Source organism: Nelusetta ayraudi, unplaced genomic scaffold (assembly GCF_046127955.1).
Source record: "Nelusetta ayraudi isolate G7.1 ecotype Tasmania unplaced genomic scaffold, CSIRO-AGI_Nayr_v1 ptg000084l, whole genome shotgun sequence".
Taxonomy (NCBI): Eukaryota; Metazoa; Chordata; class Actinopteri; order Tetraodontiformes; family Monacanthidae; genus Nelusetta; species Nelusetta ayraudi.
Genome location: NW_027466134.1, coordinates 6170001 through 6187500, shown reverse-complemented (window position 1 = coordinate 6187500; position 17500 = coordinate 6170001). Strand labels below are relative to the sequence as shown.

Sequence of the window (17500 nt, the reverse complement as noted above, 5' to 3'; positions counted from 1 at the left end):
ACACACTCGGAGGGGAGGGGGTGGGGAGGGTGTGGGGGTCCGTGACTGATCAATGCTGAGGACTTTGACGGAGCTCCTGAGTGTTGATGTCGACGGTGCTGATGTTAAAAACATTTGTTGGAAATGAATTTAAAACTCAGTTTTATTTTGCAACTTTTTGTTTCTTTTGTCCTCCGTGAGAACCAACCAGCTGCCTCCCCCAGCCCCGCCCCCTTCCCCCAGTCCCGCCCCCTCTGACCTCTGACATCATCCCTGCTGTCAGGTCCGAAGGGGCGCGGCTAATCTCCTTCACGTCATCGTCAGACGTCACGGCGCCCCCTGCTGGCCGGCAGCAGTGCAGCTCCTCCTCCAGCAGGGGGCGCCGAGCAGATCACTGTCAGCCAGCCACCTCCTGATGCTATCCTCAGCTAGCCCGCTAGCACATGCTATCCTCAGCTAGCCCGTTAGCAGTCAGAACTGGAAGTGCAACAGCACCCACAGTGGGTTCCCACACTGGGAACACTGGAGACACTGGGAACTGACTGACTGAGGTGATGTCACTTCCTGTCCAGAGGACTCCGTTGTTCGGAACCAGTTCAGAGGACAGCAGCACCACTGGAGATGTCCTGGTGCCCTGCTACTGGTCCTACTGGTCCAAGTGAGACGATCAGCACCAGTCAGACCAGACCGGACCAGGTCCCTGGACTGGACCGGACCAGACCAGTCCAACCACTCTGGTCCATCAGGCCAGTCCGGAGCAGGTAACCCATCAGAGTGGGGGAGGGGAGGCTCCACTGCAGTGCTACTGGTGGTCTACTGGGAGCAAACTGGGAGCAGAGTGGGTGTTGGTCATGTGACCGGCCCAGTTCAGAGGGGGGAGGGGCTGACAAAAGGCTCTTTCCTCTGAGCTGCATAGCTGAGTGTCGCCATGGCAGCAGCAGGGGAACCAGGGGGATCCTGGGGGAACCAGCACTCATCCTGGACGCCAACCAGGAGATCAGCCTGGACAGGCACAGGGTCTTGGTCCCGGACCTGGTCCTGGTCTTGGTGGGTCTCAGCTGCCCCAGTGAACCCAGTGAGGATCCAGTTCTCATTTGCTTGGTCTCCAACATCCTGCTGCAGTGAAACTGTAGAACATCTGCAGCCTGTCATTATGGTTTGGACTGTGTGTGTGTGTGTGTGTGTGTGTGTGTGTGTGTGTGTGTGTGTGTGTGTGTGTGTGTGTGTGTGTGTGTGTGTGTGTGTGTGTGTGTGAAGTCATTCTTGATGTCTTTAGCATCTTGGATTCTTGTCCTTAAAGCTGTTTAAACTCTGCATTGGGAGGAAAAGTTACTGTGTGTGTGTGTGTGTGTGTGTGTGTGTGTGTGTGTGTCCTCATTAGACATGCAGAACTGCAGCTCTTTGTTTGATGCAGGAGCTTCTGTGGGACACGACGGTTGATGGGTTCCTGGTCACATGACCTCCTCCACCAGGTCACAGTGGGCGTCGCTCCTTTCCTGGGTCACCTGGCTGGAGCCACCTGCAGGGAAGCCCCGCCCACCTCCACCACTTGGGGGCCTCTGCCGCAAACAGGAAGCAGTGTCACCTGTGGACTTCCTGTTTGGAGGGCGCACACACACACGTAAGAAGTGTGTGTGTGTGTGTGTGTGTGTGTGTGTGTGTGTGTGTGTGTGTGTGTGTGTTGGGGTCCAGCAGTGAAGCAGTTAACAGCGGTGGCGCTGATGATCCTCCGGATGATTGGCGCCAAACAGCCCACTCCCCTGCCCCATCAGTGCAACAAAAGACCCCCCCTGCCCACACACACAAACACCAAGGGTTGGGGGGGGTTATGTAACATCATTAGCAGGAGGGGGGTCTAGGGGGGTGATGGGGCTTGTTTACCACAACGAGGGGCGAGCGAGGGAGAAATAGAGTGTGTGTGTGTGTGTGTGGGGGGGGGGGGGTTCCCAGCAGCTCTTTCACCTCCTGACTGTTTCACACGCAGCAGCGACATCGGCATGGCAACGGGATGGAGGGGGGGGGGGGGGCGGGGGGGTGAGGGGGCTGAGCTCCTCCCACCGGTGTTGTGGTCACATGGTCCATGTTGTTCTTGCTCTCCAAGACTGTGTCTCAATTCAGGGTCTGCATCCTTGGAAGGAAGCGTCCTCCGTCTGAAGGACCCGGCCCAGAAGGACCAACCCAAACCCCGCCTCCCCGGTAACCACACGGGACGGTCTCGCCTTCAGCTTACTTCCTGGTTGCGTCACCGCCGTTCCCTCCTGCTGGCCAACCCCGGAAGTGACGTTTTCATAGCATCAAGCTAACCATTGGTTGGTTGGATGTTCAAATCAGTAAAAACCCTACGTTAAAAACTGAATATTTGATGTGAAATTTCAATACTTAAATTTATACGTGGTGTCTTTGCCAGTAGATGGCGCTAATTTCAGCTGACTTCCCAGGATCCCAGGAGGCTTTGCAGCAGCAAGCAAAGCCTCCTGGAATACAGGAGGAGGTGAAGGATAGTAGCGGTGCAGCCTTGGTGCTAACAGTAGGGGGCATTTCAAGGGTGCATCTGGAGCCTCCTTCAGACTTCAATTGGGAGGAGCCTTCACGCAGTGCGAGGACACAACTGGCCTTCAAATGCAGCCTTCCAAGCATGCAGAGCCTGAACTGAGACACAGCCAGTGTGTGTGTGTGTGTGTGTGTGTGTGTGTGTGTGTGTGTGTGTGTGTGTGTGTGTGTGTGCAGCAGGTCGCTGTGCCAAAGATCCTCCCGCAGACAGAGGCATCACTTCACTGTCACACTGGAGACACTGCTGCTGCTGCTTCTTCTTCTGCTTCTTCCTCCTCCTCTTACAACAACAACAATTCAAGCGCTGCAGAGTGTTGCATTCAGGGACATCATGACACGCCGGGCTCCAGTGAACTGGAACCGCAGCGACTGTGATGTGATAGCAGAAGGATTCAGGAGTTCCACATCCCATCACCTCTCTCTCTGTCTGTCTGTCTCTCTCTGTCTCTCTCTCTCCCTCTCTCTCTCTCTCTCCCTCTCTCTTCATCTGTTCATGTAGGAATTATTTCTTGATGCTTAAATCTCTTCCTCACTCTTCCTCCTTATGTTGCGGTAGGTTCAAGAAAAATAGAATGAATACTTAGTTTAAAAACAACCACATGGTTTTAATTGGTTTTAAACTTGTGTCAGATTTGTTATGGGCAGAATATATTTCTGTGAACTATTATTTTTATTAATCATTTATTTTGGTGTACAGACAGACAGATCGAACATTCAATGAACTTTTAATAATGAAAGCCTGTATCAGACAGTGAGGACAGAACCTTTTCAGAAATAATGTTTGAACTTCGGGCTCAGTACACAATTCTTTTTTTTTTAATTTTGGTGTCTTCTATATTTGTGCGCGTGCGTGGGTGCGCATATGAAGAAATAAAGTTTTTATTTATTATTAAAAAAAAAAAAAAAAAAAAAAAAAAAAAAAAGCCGGAAAAGGAAACTGGTGGGAGGGACTTCCGCCCGGCCGTAACGCGGATTTGGCTGTCGTGCAGTGTGTGTGTGTATCGGTAGCGGCGGGATGCTCTACCTCGTGGGCCTCGGCCTCGGAGACGCCACCGACATCACGGTGAAGGGGCTGCGGGCCGTGCGCGGCTGCGCGCGGGTCTACCTGGAGGCCTACACCTCGCTGCTCACCGTCGGCAAGGAGGCGCTGGTGAGTGAGTCCCCCGTGTGACGTCAGCACGCGCCTGGCGCTGACCAACGCGGCCACTACCAACGCGGAAGTTAAAAATAATAATGGTGGTTTTATGATGCATGGAGAGAAACGCAAAAAGGGGGGGGGGGAGGCCGTCAACGCCGTCGTGTTTAGATGACGTCACGTAAGTAAAACGTGACGTCGCCCCGGTGGAGGTGGTCTCACTGCACGTGCTGCTGCTGCTCGTTCGGCGACGTGACGTCACGACTACTCCAAGCAGTGAGGCGCGCTGAGGTTCCCGGCTGCTGAGGCTCTGACGTCATCAATATTAGGTTTATTGATTGGCAGCAGTGAAGGCTTCTGTTTCAGGTTTAATTCAAAAACATCGTCATGGTCGTAACTTTATTGATAAATGAAGTCGCCGCTGCTGCTGCTGCTGCTGCTGAACAGAAGCATCACTAACTCGACCCTAGACGTTCTGAACAGCCTTCCAATGCCAGTGCACGCAGTCCAGTGCCAAGACAGTCCCGAGTGTCTTCAGTCATGCTCTGCTAGCAGCTGCAACAGTTGGCACGAGCTGGGGCAACTTTCTATCCTTCATCCCAGTGGCAAGAAGAATCCCTTGGATCACAAGCGCCCCCTGCCACGAGGCAGGAGAACTGCGTTCCTGAAGCAGTTTGATGATCACTCAGCACAAGAAACCAGTGACACACATACAGTTGTTGACAAAAACACTGCACATTGGAAGTGTCGTTCATCTTGCAAAGGTGTTGAGAGACAGAAATACGGTCTCACTGCAGGGGGCGCCAGGCTCTCCTCTCAGCGTTTGAACAGTCAGTGTGAAAATCCAGCGATTAAAAAAACATCTAAAACTGGTGAAGTTCACTGGAAAATAGCTTCAAAGTTCAAATCACTGGATGAATATAACTTTTTTTTTGTGAGGAACAAAAACACAGCCTTTAGCGCTGTTAGCCGGCTGGGGAAAGGTTTAGCGGGACGATGATGCTAACCCTGCTAATGCTAACCGCAGGAGGAGCTCTATGGGAAGGAGGTGATCCTGGCTGACCGGGAGCTGGTGGAGCAGGGAGCCAATGAGATCCTAAAGGACGCTGATGTAATCGACGTGGCCTTCCTGGTGGTGGGCGACCCCTTCGGGTGAGTGCCGCTCTCTGGATAACGACAGGCCACGCCCCCTCACCGTCCTGTCCAACGGGAGCTTGTTGTCGCGCTGCAGGGCCACCACTCACAGTGACCTGGTGCTGAGAGCAGTGCATGCTGGGATTCCTTACCGGGTCGTCCACAACGCCTCCGTCCTCAACGCCGTGGGCTGCTGCGGCCTGCAGGTACCTGGGGGGCGGGGCCAGAGGCTGGGGGTGCTGTCGGGGGCGGGGCTAACCATGGTGGGCTGCGACCCATCTGCTGATGGCGCTGTTGAGCGTGAGCTCATCCATCAGCGAGCTGTCGCAGCAGCCAATCAGGTGGCAGGACCCAGGTGTCCGCAAGCAGCACATTAGCGTTGATGCTAACGGTGGCGGTGGCTCCTCTGGGGGTCGTTAATATGCTAATGAGGTGGCAGATGATTCCTGTGTTGTGATAGTCATTGCTTGTGTGTGTGTGTCAGTTGTATAACTTTGGGGAGACAGTGTCTATCGTGTTCTGGAGCGACTCGTGGAGACCAGAGAGCTTCTACGACAAGATCTGCAAGAACAGGAAGGCTGGACAGCACACACTGTGTCTGCTGGGTGAGACACACACACTCAGGCCTCTGTGCTGTGTTTTATTTCTGTCAGGTAAGGTGAACTGACTGTTGGGAAGGTGCAGCTGTGGTGCGTTCAGGGTTACCAGATTCTTTTGTTCTTTTGTCTGTGCATCAGAGACCCCATTAATCACCAACACTGACACTCATGACACCCCTGGGACACACACACACACACACACTCTGCTGGTGTCTCAGCTGCTACTCAGTCCATCTCACTCAGAAACACACACAGGCTGTGTCTCAGTTCAGGATCTGCATGCTTGGAAGGCTGCATTTGAAGGCCAGTTGTGTCCTCGCACTGCGTGAAGGCTCCTCCCAATTCACTGAAGTCTGAAGGAGGCTCCAAATGCACCCTTGAAATGCCCCCTGCTGTTAGCACCAAGGCTGCACCGCTACTATCCTTCACCTCCTCCTGTATCCCAGGAGGCTTTGCGTGCTGCTGCAAAGCCTCCTGGGAAGTCAGCTGAAATTAGCACCATCTACTGACAAAGACACCACGTATAAATGTTCAAATTTAGGTCATGTGACCCAGTTGATCTTCTCTCACCTGCAGACATCAAGGTGAAGGAGCAGAGTGTGGAGAACATGATGAGGTGAGCAGCCAATCAGAAGCCGCCTCCTGCTGCTGGGGTCATGTGACCTGAGAGCACTTCCTGTCTGTCCCACCAGGGGGAGGAAGATCTACGAGCCACCGCGCTTCATGACTGTGTCCCAGGCAGCCAATCAGCTGATCAGCATCATCAAGAGGAGGAGGGCGGAGGAGGGGGAGGGGGCGGAGCTGGGTGAGTGGAGCAAACACACACACACTCTGGGAGAGCTGCAGTCCTTGGCTCACTCTGTCCTCTCTGCCCCTGCAGGTGTGACGGAGGACACGCTGTGTGTGGGCGTGGCCAGGCTTGGCGCCGACAACCAGCTGATCCAGGTGGCCACCCTGCAGCAGCTGGCGTCATGTGACCTGGGCGGGCCGCTCCATTCGCTGGTGGTGAGTGGGAGACTCCACCCCCTGGAGGTGGACATGCTGCGGGTGCACGCCCTGCCAGGGGCGCTGGAGCAGCTGCAGACGCTCGACAGCTCCACCTACTGGTCCTGACCTGAGACTGCTGCTGCTGCTGCACTGCATGATGGGAAACGCTGCTGTGTGATGTCATCATTAAAGACGGAGGGAAGCCAGTGATCAGAATCATTTATTACACACATAAAAGAAAACAGAGCCGCCGCCTCCTGGTCTGGTCACATGGTTGGTCACATGGTTGGTCACATGGTTTGGCACGTTAAAAACAGACAGTCTAGATCCAGCAGGGGACGGAGTCCTGGTGGTGGAGGGGGGGGTCCCAGATAGTCTCTGATTCATGATGAAGGCACTTACCCAGAATGCTTTGCTCCAGTCTATAAAGAGCTGCTGGGCGGAGGGAAGGGGGAGGGGTTTACATTTGGGACGTGTTGAGCCGAAGCATCATGAGAGTCCAGTTCTCAGGCCCCTCCCCCACCCCCACACACTCCCTCCAGTGACAGTCACACCCTCCGACTGGAGCTGATTGGTCCGAGGGGGCGGGGCTTCTACATGCCGGCTGTTTCAATCTGGACGTACAGCTGTCGGACCCCCGCCTGCACAGAGAAGCACACGCTGCCTTCAGGGACCTGTCGGAAGAAGGTGAGCCCTGCTGCCTTCAGGGACCTGTGTGAAGATGTGGTGTGGTGCGTTCATGGACCTGTGTGAAGATGCTGTGTGGTGCGTTCAGGGACCTGTGTGTGAAGATGCTGTTTGGTACGTTCAGGGACCTGTGTGTAAAGATGCGGTGTGGTGCGTTCACGGACCTGTGTGAAGATGTTGTGTGGTGCGTTTGGGGACCTGTGTGAAGATGCTGTGTGGTGCTTTCGGGGACCTGTGTGAAGATGCTGTGTGGTGCGTTCAGGGACCTGTGTAAAGATGCTGTGTGGTGCGTTTAGGGACCTGTGTGAAGATGTTGTGAGTCTGGCTGAGGATCCAGCGGGCGTCGGCTTCAGGGGCCACCAGCAGCTTCAGCGTGCCGATGTAGACGTCGGTGCACAGCGTCCAGAAGTGAGGCTCCTGCAGGTTGTACACACCCTGCAGCTGCTGCACCTGAAGGCAACATGGGGAGGGTGAGTGGGTGGGGTCAGAGGAGGAGGGCGGGGCCAGGGGCGGGGCTCACCCTCTGGTAGCAGTCTGGCAGGGCGTGGTCCAGGGAGGGGGGGGTCCTCTGCATCAGGATGCCGATGGACTCCCGCAGTAGCGGCACCACGCTGGGGGCACAGGTCAGGGGTCAGAGGTCAGGTGATGATGTCACGCTACAGTTCCAGGGGGCGGCCCCACAGGAAGCTGACTGCAGCCCAGCAGAGAGGATTCTGGGAAATCTGACCACTGTGTTTCCAGAACACCATCAGAACCCCAGAGAGCTGAGTGGAACCAGAACAGGCCTGGGACCAGGATCCAGACTGGACCAGGTTCTCCAGTGGAACCTCTGTTGCAGTTTCAAACCGGAGGGGGCGTGACCCTGTTCCTCAATGGATCAGCTGTGTGTGGGGTCACTGACTGAATTGAGATCTGGCGGCTCCACAATGTGCTGGTGTGTGTCTGGGGTCAAAGGTCACCTGATGCCGATGAGCAGGGCGATGAGCATGGAGCAGACGGGGTCGGCGATCATCAGGTCGTACTTCTGCATGAGCAGCGCTGAGATGATGACGCCCACACTGCCCAGAGTGTCAGCCATGATGTGCAGGAAAACACCTGGGCACACACACACACACACACACACACACACACACACACACACACACACACACACACACACACACACACACACACACACACACACACACACACACACACACCGTTACAGCTGCCCCCTGGTGGCTGGATGTGGTAGTGCTGGTCGTGACCTCTCACCCTGCAGGATCTGTTTGCTGGAGCCGTCGTGGCGAGGCGACACCTCACCTGCAACCACACACACACACACCTGCTCACTGCTGGACCCAGTGGTCAAAGGTCAACATGTCGAGGCCCTCAGAGCGCTGCTGGACTCACCGTGGTCATGACCCCCGTGACTGTGGCCGTGACCTTCGTGACCCTCGTGACTGTGGCCGTGACCTTCGTGACCTCCATGGTGGTGACTGTGGCCGTGCTTGCCGTAGTGCTCGTGACCTCCGTGGCTGTGTCCGTGGTTCACACTGCCGTTGAACAGTGAGTGGCTGTGCCCGTGACCTGAGGAGATGCAGTGCAGTGAGCTTAGCATCCATCAGGGGGCAGCTGCACCCCCCCCTCCTCCCTCACCCACCTCCGTCTCCTCCGTGCGAGTGTCCGTGACCTCCGTGCTGGAAGACAAACACCCCTACCAGGTTGACCAGCAGCCCCGCCACTGACACCGGCAGCAGCCGCTCATGGTGGACATCAGGGGGCTCCAGGGCTCTCTGACACACACACACACACACACACACACACACACACACACACACACACACACACACACACACACACACACACACACACAGCTTAGCTCAGGCTGCCCCCTGCTGGCAGCAGCCTGTACTGCAGCGCCACCACAGTTCCAAGAGGTTTCAGGATGACAGCGTGTGCGTGTGTTACCTCGACTCCTTCAGAGAAGATGAAGAATGCTGTGAAAATAAGGAAGAGTCCGTTGACGAAGCCAGCCAGAACCTCTGCTCTGACGTACCTGAACACACACACACACACACACAGAGTGAGTTTCTGCAGAACCAGGACCAGGACCAGGACCAGAGCAGCACTGACCCGTAGGAGAAGCAGTCGTTGGACCTCCACCTGGAGATGACGGAGGCGGCTAGGCCGGCCAGCAGAGCCGTGCAGTCGAAGAACATGTGGAAGGAGTCTGAGATCAGACCCAGACTGACAGACACACACACACACACACACACACACACACACACACACACACACACACACACACACACACACACACACACACACACACACACACACACGTTAGGGACACAACATCCTCATCGTGCCTTCTAAGCCCCTCCCTCTCCTCCTCCTCCAGGCTGACTGTCATTACACTGAATCACCATCTTCACCGACTGCTGCTGCTGCTGCACTGTCTGTGTGAGTGTGTGTGTGGTGTTTGCCCTAATTAAAGCAGCACTGTGATCATGTGGAGTCAATGTTTGTTCAGAGGGCGTCCTGCAGGGTGGCGACGGAGATGTGACACCTTCACACAGGAAGTTTCAATATTTGAGGTGAGACAGCCTCTGGCTGCACCTCCTCCTCCTGCACCTCCTGCACCTCCTCCTCCTCCTCTACTACTTATTGCACCACCTCCTCCTGCACCTCCTCCACCCACAGAGCCCATCACTGACTTGATGACTGACACCTCCAATAGGACTGTCCACACAGTGGCCCCGCCCCCATAGCGTCGTCTTCATTACTATCATCCTGTACTAAATGTGTTTACGGTGTCAATCAGCCGCACTGCTATTAGCTGTGAGCTAATGATTGAATGAACCGCTCATCAACTGGCTCCGTAGTGACGTCACATCCCGTTCAAAATCGACGGAACGCAGAGGAAAATAATTTCAAGATAAAGTTAACTTTATGTTAAAAGTGTAACCACGGTGACGTCACAGAGTCGCTCGCTAATTTTAGTAGGTGACCACAACTATTGACGTACAACAACACATAAGTTGTTTCACAGTTTCACTTCCTCTTGGTCTGACCATCACTATCATCATCACCACCATCATCATCATCATACGCACGCACGCACACACGCTAACACATACGTGGCACATCCTGACAGCAGTAGCAGCGGTTAGCAGTGATGCTAACTGGAGTAACTAACCTGTTGCTCCAGATGCCGTAGGTCAACTCGACGAAGGCGAACGACAGGTTGAGGCAGAGGAAGAAGAAGAGGTTCCGGGACGTCTTGTCGGCGAGGATCGACCTGCACACACGGCACACACACCGTTAGAGCCCCAGGACCACCGGGACCGGGACCTGGGCTGCCCGCTGGCACAACAACACACCGCCGGAGCTGCTAGTTAGCAGCGTGTCAAACACACACACACACACACACACACACACACACACACACACACACACACACACACACACACACACACACACACACACACACGGACAATAGTTGTGCCAGATAGCCCGGTGCTAGTAGCCTCCCAGCTGAGCCAGCTGTGTGAGCTAGCGGCTAGTTAGCAGCCAGTTAGCTCTGTACCTGAACCATCCCGACAGTTTGAGCAGCAGGTTGAACTTGGCGGGTTTGTACTCGTCGTCTTTGACGGATAACGGGAGCATGTTCACACACGGACACACACATCCACGCACACACACACACTCGCTCACTCACTCACTCACTCAGCCGGGAAGGAAGGGACTTAGCTACGATATGCTAGTGTTGACTTCCGGTCGGGCTGCCTTTCACAATAAAAGGCGGCGCCGCGCTTCTTAGAACGCGAGCTGAGCGACAAGAAGAAGAACAGCAACAAATCTGCTGCTGCGGCTGCTTCGACACCGGAAGTGAACACGCTGCTGCGTCTCGACACTCACAGGAAATAACCTCTGCTGCTGCTGCTCCTCGGCTGCTCAGTGTGTGTGGGAGAGGCCTGCACGAGAAACAACACCACTTTAATGCTTGAAACATGGTCACCAACACAGTGAACCAAGAGGTTCCTCACATTCTGCTGCTGCTGCTGCAGGAGCAGCTGGAAGGAGCTTCCCGCTCTGTTGGGGCCTCTGGAGCTCGTCATCGGTGAGAGCAGGGTCGGTGGTGATGATGCTCCTGGAGTTGCAGCAGCTGTGAGATGAAGGTCCTGGAGGGGCAGCAGCTGTGGCGGTGATGCTCCTGGAGGTGCAGCAGCTGTGAGTGCTCGGCTGGACTGGAGAAGCAGGAGATTTTCTCCAGAGCTTTTCAGGAAGTTTGAAACCCATTTAAATATCAGCGAAGAGACGATGAGACTTTATCAATAGTCAATATTGTCCATGGGAGGTGTGTGTGTGTGTGTGTGTGTGTGTGTGTGTGTGTGTGTTCTGACCCGGCCCCGGTGCTGCTTGAGGGCTCCACTTGTAGGGTGGGTGGAGTGTGAGATTGAGGTGACTGACTGCTGTTACTGCTGCTGCTACTGCTGCTGTTACTGTTGCTGTTACTGCTGCTGTTACTGCTGCTGCTGCTGTCTGTTACTGATGTTACTGCTGCTTCTGTTGCTGCTGCTGCTGTTACTGTAACTGCTGTTACTGCTGCTGCTGCTGTTACTGTTACTGTTACTGATGTTACTGCTGCTCCTGTTGCTGCTGCTGCTGTTACTACTGCTGCTGTTACTACCGCTGTTGCTGCTGCTGCTGTTACTACTGCTGCTGTTACTACCGCTGTTGCTGCTGCTGCAGCTCCAGCAGGGAGCGCCAGAGCCTCACGCTGTCTCTCTGCAGCTCCAGTTCAACGACCTCCAGTCATCAGCAGGCAGCAGTGAGACTGCAGCACTGAGCACAAGCTTGTGGTGCGGGTGACAACTACAACTACAACTACAATGACACGAGTGCTTCTCTGGTTTTCATGGCGACCAAACACTGCTGAGGTTACCATGGGGGCAGGAAGTGACAGGAAGTAGAAATGATTGGTCAGACTATGAACAGGATGAGGAAGTGATCGGTCACCTGGGGGGTTGGGGGGGCGGGGGGTGCTTGGCCCTGCTGCTGCTGCTGCTGCCTTCAAGGGTTCAAGGGTCAATAGAGACGGGAGGACAGAGGCCGGTCAGGGCTGCTGTGATTGGCCCCTGGTCCTGGGAGGGAAGGGGGGTCAGTGTGACCCCTGCTGGACAGTGAAGACACTGCGCCTCCTCCCTCCCCTTTCCTCCCCCTCACAGGAAATACCAGTGGAGCAGCAGATTAAAATGACAAGACACAGCAGTAGAGGCTCCCTGCAGGGTCAGAGGTCCCTGAACGCCTCGTCCACCCTCAGCAGGCTCCTCCACACAGAGCCTCTTCACACCTCGCTGTCTCCATGGCGACGGGAATCCATTGGTTCAGCCTGTTAGAGTGCAGCAGTGCTGCCAGGAGTTAGACTGCACCACACACACACACACACACACACACACAGTGGGGGATGGGGGGCTTGAAACAGCACGCTGTCCCCCACAGAGGGCCTTGACCCAGACTGACCCATCTCAGGTGTCCTGGCCAGCGGAGGGGTGGGGCCAGTCAAGGGGGCGGGGCCAGCTCATCTCCCCAGGATCAGATGGAAACAAAACAAGGACGACGCTGCCAGCAAAGCTGCTGATCCTGGAGTTCCTGTGAGGAGCTGCTCCTCCTTCTCCTCCACCTCCTTGTCCTCCTGATTCACCTTCTCCCTCCTCCTCCCCCAACTACTCCATCACCTCCTCCTCCTGCTGCTGCTGAGCCAGACAGAAATCAAACCCACAGTCAGAATTATTAAAAATATCTTTAATAAGACGCACAAGAGAAGAACATCATGGTGTCAGAGACTCACAACAATCACAACCAGCAGCATTGAAGTGAAGAGTGATTTAGTGATTCAGTGACTCAGTGACTCAGTGATTCAGAGATTCAGCGATCAGTTCAATGAAGGAGGGAGAGTGAAGGAGGGTCATGTGATGCAGTGTTGACCAGGTGACCTTGGGGGAATTTACAGGTGTCACTGGCCGTGTCTCAATTCAGGGTCTGCATCCTTCGTGGGCTGGGTCCTGCTCCATTGGCCGGTTCCTTAGAAAGCCCCGCCTCCCCAGCGACCACATTTCCTGGTTGCTTCGCCGCCGTTGCCTCCTGCTGGCCAACCCCGGAAGTGACGTTTTCATAGCATCAAGCTAACCACTACTCAGCATTAACAGTCACATTTTAACCGAAGGATGCAGACCCTGAACTGAGACACAGCCACAGTGTACAGTATATGAGGCGCTGGGGGGTCAGAGGTCACAGGGGGCGTGGCCAGGGGGTGTGGGTCAGAAGACAGTGGCCACCTGGCTTTGTGCCACCTGGTGGCGCTGCTGCTGCTGGGGGTGGGAGGAGCAGTGCGGCAGCTGGTAGAAGCCCCTCTTCCTGGACCTCCTCAGGTGGTCCACCAGCAGGGCGGCGGCAGCGAGCACGGCCACACTGCACACCACTGGGACCAGGACCGCCGTGAGTGGGGGGGCGCTGCTGCTCGCCCCTGGAGCGGGGAGAGAGAGAGAGAGAGAGAGAGAGAGAGAGAGGGATCAGAGACTCTGAGCAGAGGTGAGTGCCACCTGGTAGGGGGGTTGGCTGGGGTCACAGGGGTCACTGACCTCTGACCCTGAGGCTGAAGGCGGTGAGCTGGTAGCCCAGCTGGTTGGACACGTTGACCTGGTAGGCCCCCGAGTGGTGGGCCGTCACCCGGCGCAGCAGGAAGGAGCCGTCGGGCAAGCCGAGCCCCGCCCCCTGCGGCCCCTCCCCCACCACCTTCCTCAGGTGGGAAGTGGGGGGGGGCCAGCCCACTGCCCGGACCAGCACCGTCACATCCTCTCCCTCCTGCACCTCCCTGGACGGCAGAACCTCCACCACCGTCTCCCTGGGTGGAGCTGAGGAGGAGAGGAGCAGGAGGAGGAGAGAGTCACATGACCAGGAGGAGGAGGAGGAGGAGGAGGAGGAGGAGGACGACGACAAGTCAGAATCAGAGGAGGAGAGGAGCAGGAGGAGGAGAGAGTCACATGACCAGGAGGAGGAGGAGGAGGAGGAGGAGGTGGAGGAGGACAAGTCAGAATCAAAGGAGCGGAGGGAGCAGGAGGAGGAGGAGGAGGAGTCAGAGGCCTGAGGAAGTTCCTGCTGTTTGCTCCTCAGCTGGAATGCAGATGCACTTGCGTTTGACCTTGAGTTTTGGCCCCGCCCCCTGCCTGAGAGGAAGCTTCAGCTCCACAGGGGTTTAACGGACCAATGTTTTTAGAGGAACCTTCTGACCAATCAGAAGACGAGAAGCTCAGCTGGAGGCCGAGGAGCAGAGTGCTGTTTGGAATGCAGCTGTGTGGTGGTGGTGGGGGAGGGGCTTAAAACACAGCCTGAACACTGCTGACCTCCAGCTGACCTCCAACTGACCTCTAGCTGGTACGTCACACAATTGACCTCCACCACAGCTCACTGAAGATGAAGAAGGTAAAGAAGCTCAAGGAAGCAGCCAGAGACACTGCAAGGTGCAAGGCTCCCTCCCATCATCCTTCACACAGGAAGTGGAGGCAGGACAGGAAGTGGAGTGGAAACAGGAAGTGAGGTGCTCACAGGAAGTGGGGTGCTAACAGGAAGTGGAATCAGTACAGGAAGTTGAGCGAAAACAGGAAGTACCTCTGACGGTCAGGAAGCTGCTGACCAGCTGGGAGCCGTACTGATTGGTGGCCTGGCAGCTGTAGTGGGCGGAGTCAGCCAGCAAGGCGGCGCTCAGGTGGAAGGAGAGAAAGGAGGAGGAGGGGGAAGAGGGCAAGGAGGTGGGGGAGGACGAGGGGCAAGGGCCTGTCCTCTCAAGCTCCGCCCCCTCCCTGCTCAGCACCAGGCTGGGGGGCGGAGCTCCGTCAGCCCGGCAGTTGAAGCTAATTGGCTGGCCCTCGTCCACCTGCTCACCTGGACTCAGCAGCAGGGCGGCGCCACCTGGAGGATCTGAGGAGGACAGAGAGCTCAGTGGACCAGCAGTTCCAGGCTGGAGGTCAGTGAGGTCAGAGGCCAAAGGTCAGAGGTCATGCTCACAGTGGACCAGCAGCTGGAGGCTGGAGTTCCAGGCCAGCAGCTCTGCTCCGTCCTGATGCAGCAGCGCCGCCCTGCAGGTGACCAGCAGCTGCTTCTGCTCCACCTGCAGCTGCAGCAGCGAGGAGAGGTTCTGCTGGGCGGACCCATCCACACCGCTGGTCTCCGTCTTCAGCGTGGCCCCGCCCACCAGCCACTGGATCCTCACCTGATTGGCCCAGACCAGGCCGCTCAGGTCACAGCGGAGATGGAGCTCTTGGCCCAGGGAGGCGGGGCCAGGGTCCAACAGGACCGGTCCGGACCGGAACGCTGCAAGACAAAAACACAGCTGAGGCCTTCAGGGCCGCTGGGACACATGGACGCCAGCCAGACCCCACCACCTGACGACATCACTTCCTGGGTCTGGCCCCGCCCACAGACACCTGCCCAGACACGGTGCTCGACTCACAGAAGACCTGGACCTGGACCGTCCTGGTCCGGACTACCGGCCCACACTGGGCCACACAGCTGTAGTCGCCCTGGTCCTGGAGGTCCACATCCTCCAAGGTCAGCAGGGACACCGTCTCCTCTGGCCCTGGTCCTCCTGGTCCTCCTATTCCAGATTCTCCTGGGTCTCCAGAAACTCCAGGTTCTCCTGGTCCTCCTGGTTCACCTGGTTCTCCTGGTTCTCCAGGTACTCCTGGTCCTGGTCCTCCTAGTCCCCCTGGCTGTGTCCCCTGGAGCAGGGTCTGGTTCTGGTCCAGCCTCCTCCAGGTGAGTGTCGGGGGGTGGGAACACCCTGAGGCCCTGCAGGTGAGCACTAGCGGGGTTCCCAGGGGCGCTGGGGGGGCGGGGCTTAGAGACACCTTCAGAGGGCTGGCTGAGAAAGAGAGGGAGGGAGGGAGGGAGAGCCTTCAGAGAGCAACCTCACCTGGCTGGAGGCGGGCCTACTAGACACAGGAAGTGATGTCATACCTGCCACCCTGACGGCCCTGCTGACCTGCTGCGCTCCGAGCGGATTGGACGCCAGGCAGTAGAAGTGGGCGGAGCCATTCAACAGCAGCGTCACAGAGAGTGGGGCGGGGCCAGAGCGGAGAATCCCCGCCCCCTCTGACCTCAGCAGTAGCGAAGGGAGCGGAGGTCCGTCAGAGCTGCAGGTGACGGTGACCTCTTGACCTTCCAGCACCTCCTCACCTGGACTCACCTGCAGGGAGGTGTTTGTGGGCGGAGCTACAATAGGAAGGGGAGGAGTCAGAGAGTGGTTCTGTCTTCATCTCCATGACAACACCTAGTAAAGACCAGGACCAGAACCTGGACTAGGACCTAAACCTGGACTTAGACCTGGACCAGGGCCAGCTTCAGAACCAGGGCCAGCACTACCTGCAGGTCCTTTTACTGCTCCTGGACTGAGACTAGACGTAGTCCAAGCCCAAGTGCTTGTGTTGGTCCTAGTCCTGGTCCTGGAACTGGTCCTGGACTGAACCAGGTTCTAGTTCTAGTCCTAGGTCCTAGTCCTAGTCGTGGAACTGGTCCTGTACTGAGACTAGGTCCTATTCCTAGTCCTACTCCTGTTCCTAGTCCTGGGCTGAGACCAGGTTCTGGTCATGGTCCTAGTCTTAGTCCTGGACTGCGACCAAATCCTAGACCTGATCTTAGTCCTGACCCTGGTCCTAGTCCCAGCCAGAGCCCTAAAGCCAGGTCCTTGCCCTGGTCCTGGACTGAGACCTGGTCCTAAACCTAGGTGGAGGACTCACAGAGGGGCTGGAGGACCATGCTGGCCTCCCTGGTCCTGGTGTCGGCTGGCAGCTGCTGCAGTTCCAGCGTCGCCCTGCAGCTGATGGTGGCGCCAGAGTCTCCCCCTGCTGGCAGGAAGTGGTACTGCGACTGGACCGGGTCAGAACCAGAGGCAGGTGTTCCCTGCACCTCAGCGCCCCCCTGCAGCCAGGTGAGGCTCAGCAGCTGGGCCGGGTGCACCCCCCACACTTGGCAGATGAGTTGGGACTCCGCCCCCACCGTGGGCGGGGCCTCCGCTACAATCACCGGGGCTGATGGGAAGGCTGGGGGTGGGACACACACAGCAGCCAATCAGACAAGACGCTTGCTTCACATCAACCTCACTGTGGTTAAACTGCTTCCTGTTGGGTCATGTGACCAGGTGACCCCGCCCCCTACTCACAGTAGACCTGGACCAGGACTTTGCTCTGCCGACTCTCCCTCCCACAGCTGGCCCTGCACACCAGCGCCCCCTCGTCCTCTAGCAGCACGGGGTCAAAGGTCAGCATTGAGTGAGTGCCATTAGTCGCCACCCGGGCGGTGAGGGGGCGGTCCTCCAGCAGAGACCAAGACAGGACGGGGGCCGAGGGGCAGCCGCTGACCCGGCACACCAGCTGGTGGCGCTGTCCCA

The 17500-nt window shown here is 56.7% G+C and overlaps 3 protein-coding genes across 5 annotated transcripts in view; 1 reads left to right on the top strand and 2 right to left on the bottom strand.

Annotated features, from left to right (window-relative positions):
- The first annotated feature begins 3498 nt into the window (after positions 1–3498).
- On the top strand, positions 3499–6594 carry dph5 (diphthamide biosynthesis 5). Its single transcript, XM_076045563.1, has 7 exons — positions 3499–3679; positions 4692–4816; positions 4896–5004; positions 5283–5403; positions 5974–6013; positions 6090–6202; positions 6278–6594. Exons 1-7 carry the CDS (start codon positions 3545–3547, stop codon positions 6508–6510), a joined length of 876 nt encoding a protein of 291 aa, XP_075901678.1. The 5' UTR covers positions 3499–3544; the 3' UTR covers positions 6511–6594.
- slc30a7 (solute carrier family 30 member 7) lies at positions 5148–10832 on the bottom strand. Of its 2 annotated transcripts, XM_076045562.1 has the most exons (12): positions 10643–10832; positions 10253–10354; positions 9187–9300; positions 9022–9109; positions 8714–8846; positions 8464–8640; positions 8326–8373; positions 8031–8166; positions 7592–7682; positions 7372–7521; positions 6963–7025; positions 5148–5158 (listed from the first exon to the last, which is right to left on the bottom strand). In XM_076045562.1, the coding sequence occupies exons 1-11, from the start codon at positions 10720–10722 to the stop codon at positions 6978–6980; spliced, it is 1167 nt and encodes a 388-aa protein (XP_075901677.1). In that variant the 5' UTR covers positions 10723–10832; the 3' UTR covers positions 5148–5158; positions 6963–6977. The 2 variants fall into 2 exon arrangements, with proteins under 2 accessions (XP_075901677.1, XP_075901676.1); XM_076045561.1 differs by lacking the exon at positions 5148–5158 and having other exon boundaries at positions 6587–7025; positions 10643–10831.
- Positions 10833–12840: 2008 nt separating this feature from the next.
- The window catches only part of vcam1b (vascular cell adhesion molecule 1b), a 4784-nt gene continuing 124 nt past the window's right edge, over positions 12841–17500 (bottom strand). Inside the window, exons 1-9 of one of the 2 annotated variants that reach the window (XM_076045557.1) lie at positions 17273–17500; positions 16851–17153; positions 16072–16326; positions 15814–15976; positions 15566–15762; positions 15121–15426; positions 14725–15033; positions 13698–13970; positions 12841–13582 (exon numbers count right to left, since the gene is read on the bottom strand). The exon at positions 17273–17500 is cut by the window's right edge and continues 124 nt beyond it. In XM_076045557.1, the coding sequence (XP_075901672.1) occupies positions 13377–13582; positions 13698–13970; positions 14725–15033; positions 15121–15426; positions 15566–15762; positions 15814–15976; positions 16072–16326; positions 16851–17153; positions 17273–17500 (2240 nt within the window). In that variant the 3' untranslated portion in view covers positions 12841–13376. Of the gene's footprint in view, positions 13583–13697; positions 13971–14724; positions 15034–15120; positions 15427–15565; positions 15977–16071; positions 16327–16850; positions 17154–17272 lie in introns of both variants that reach the window. The other variant, XM_076045556.1, reaches the window with a different exon arrangement.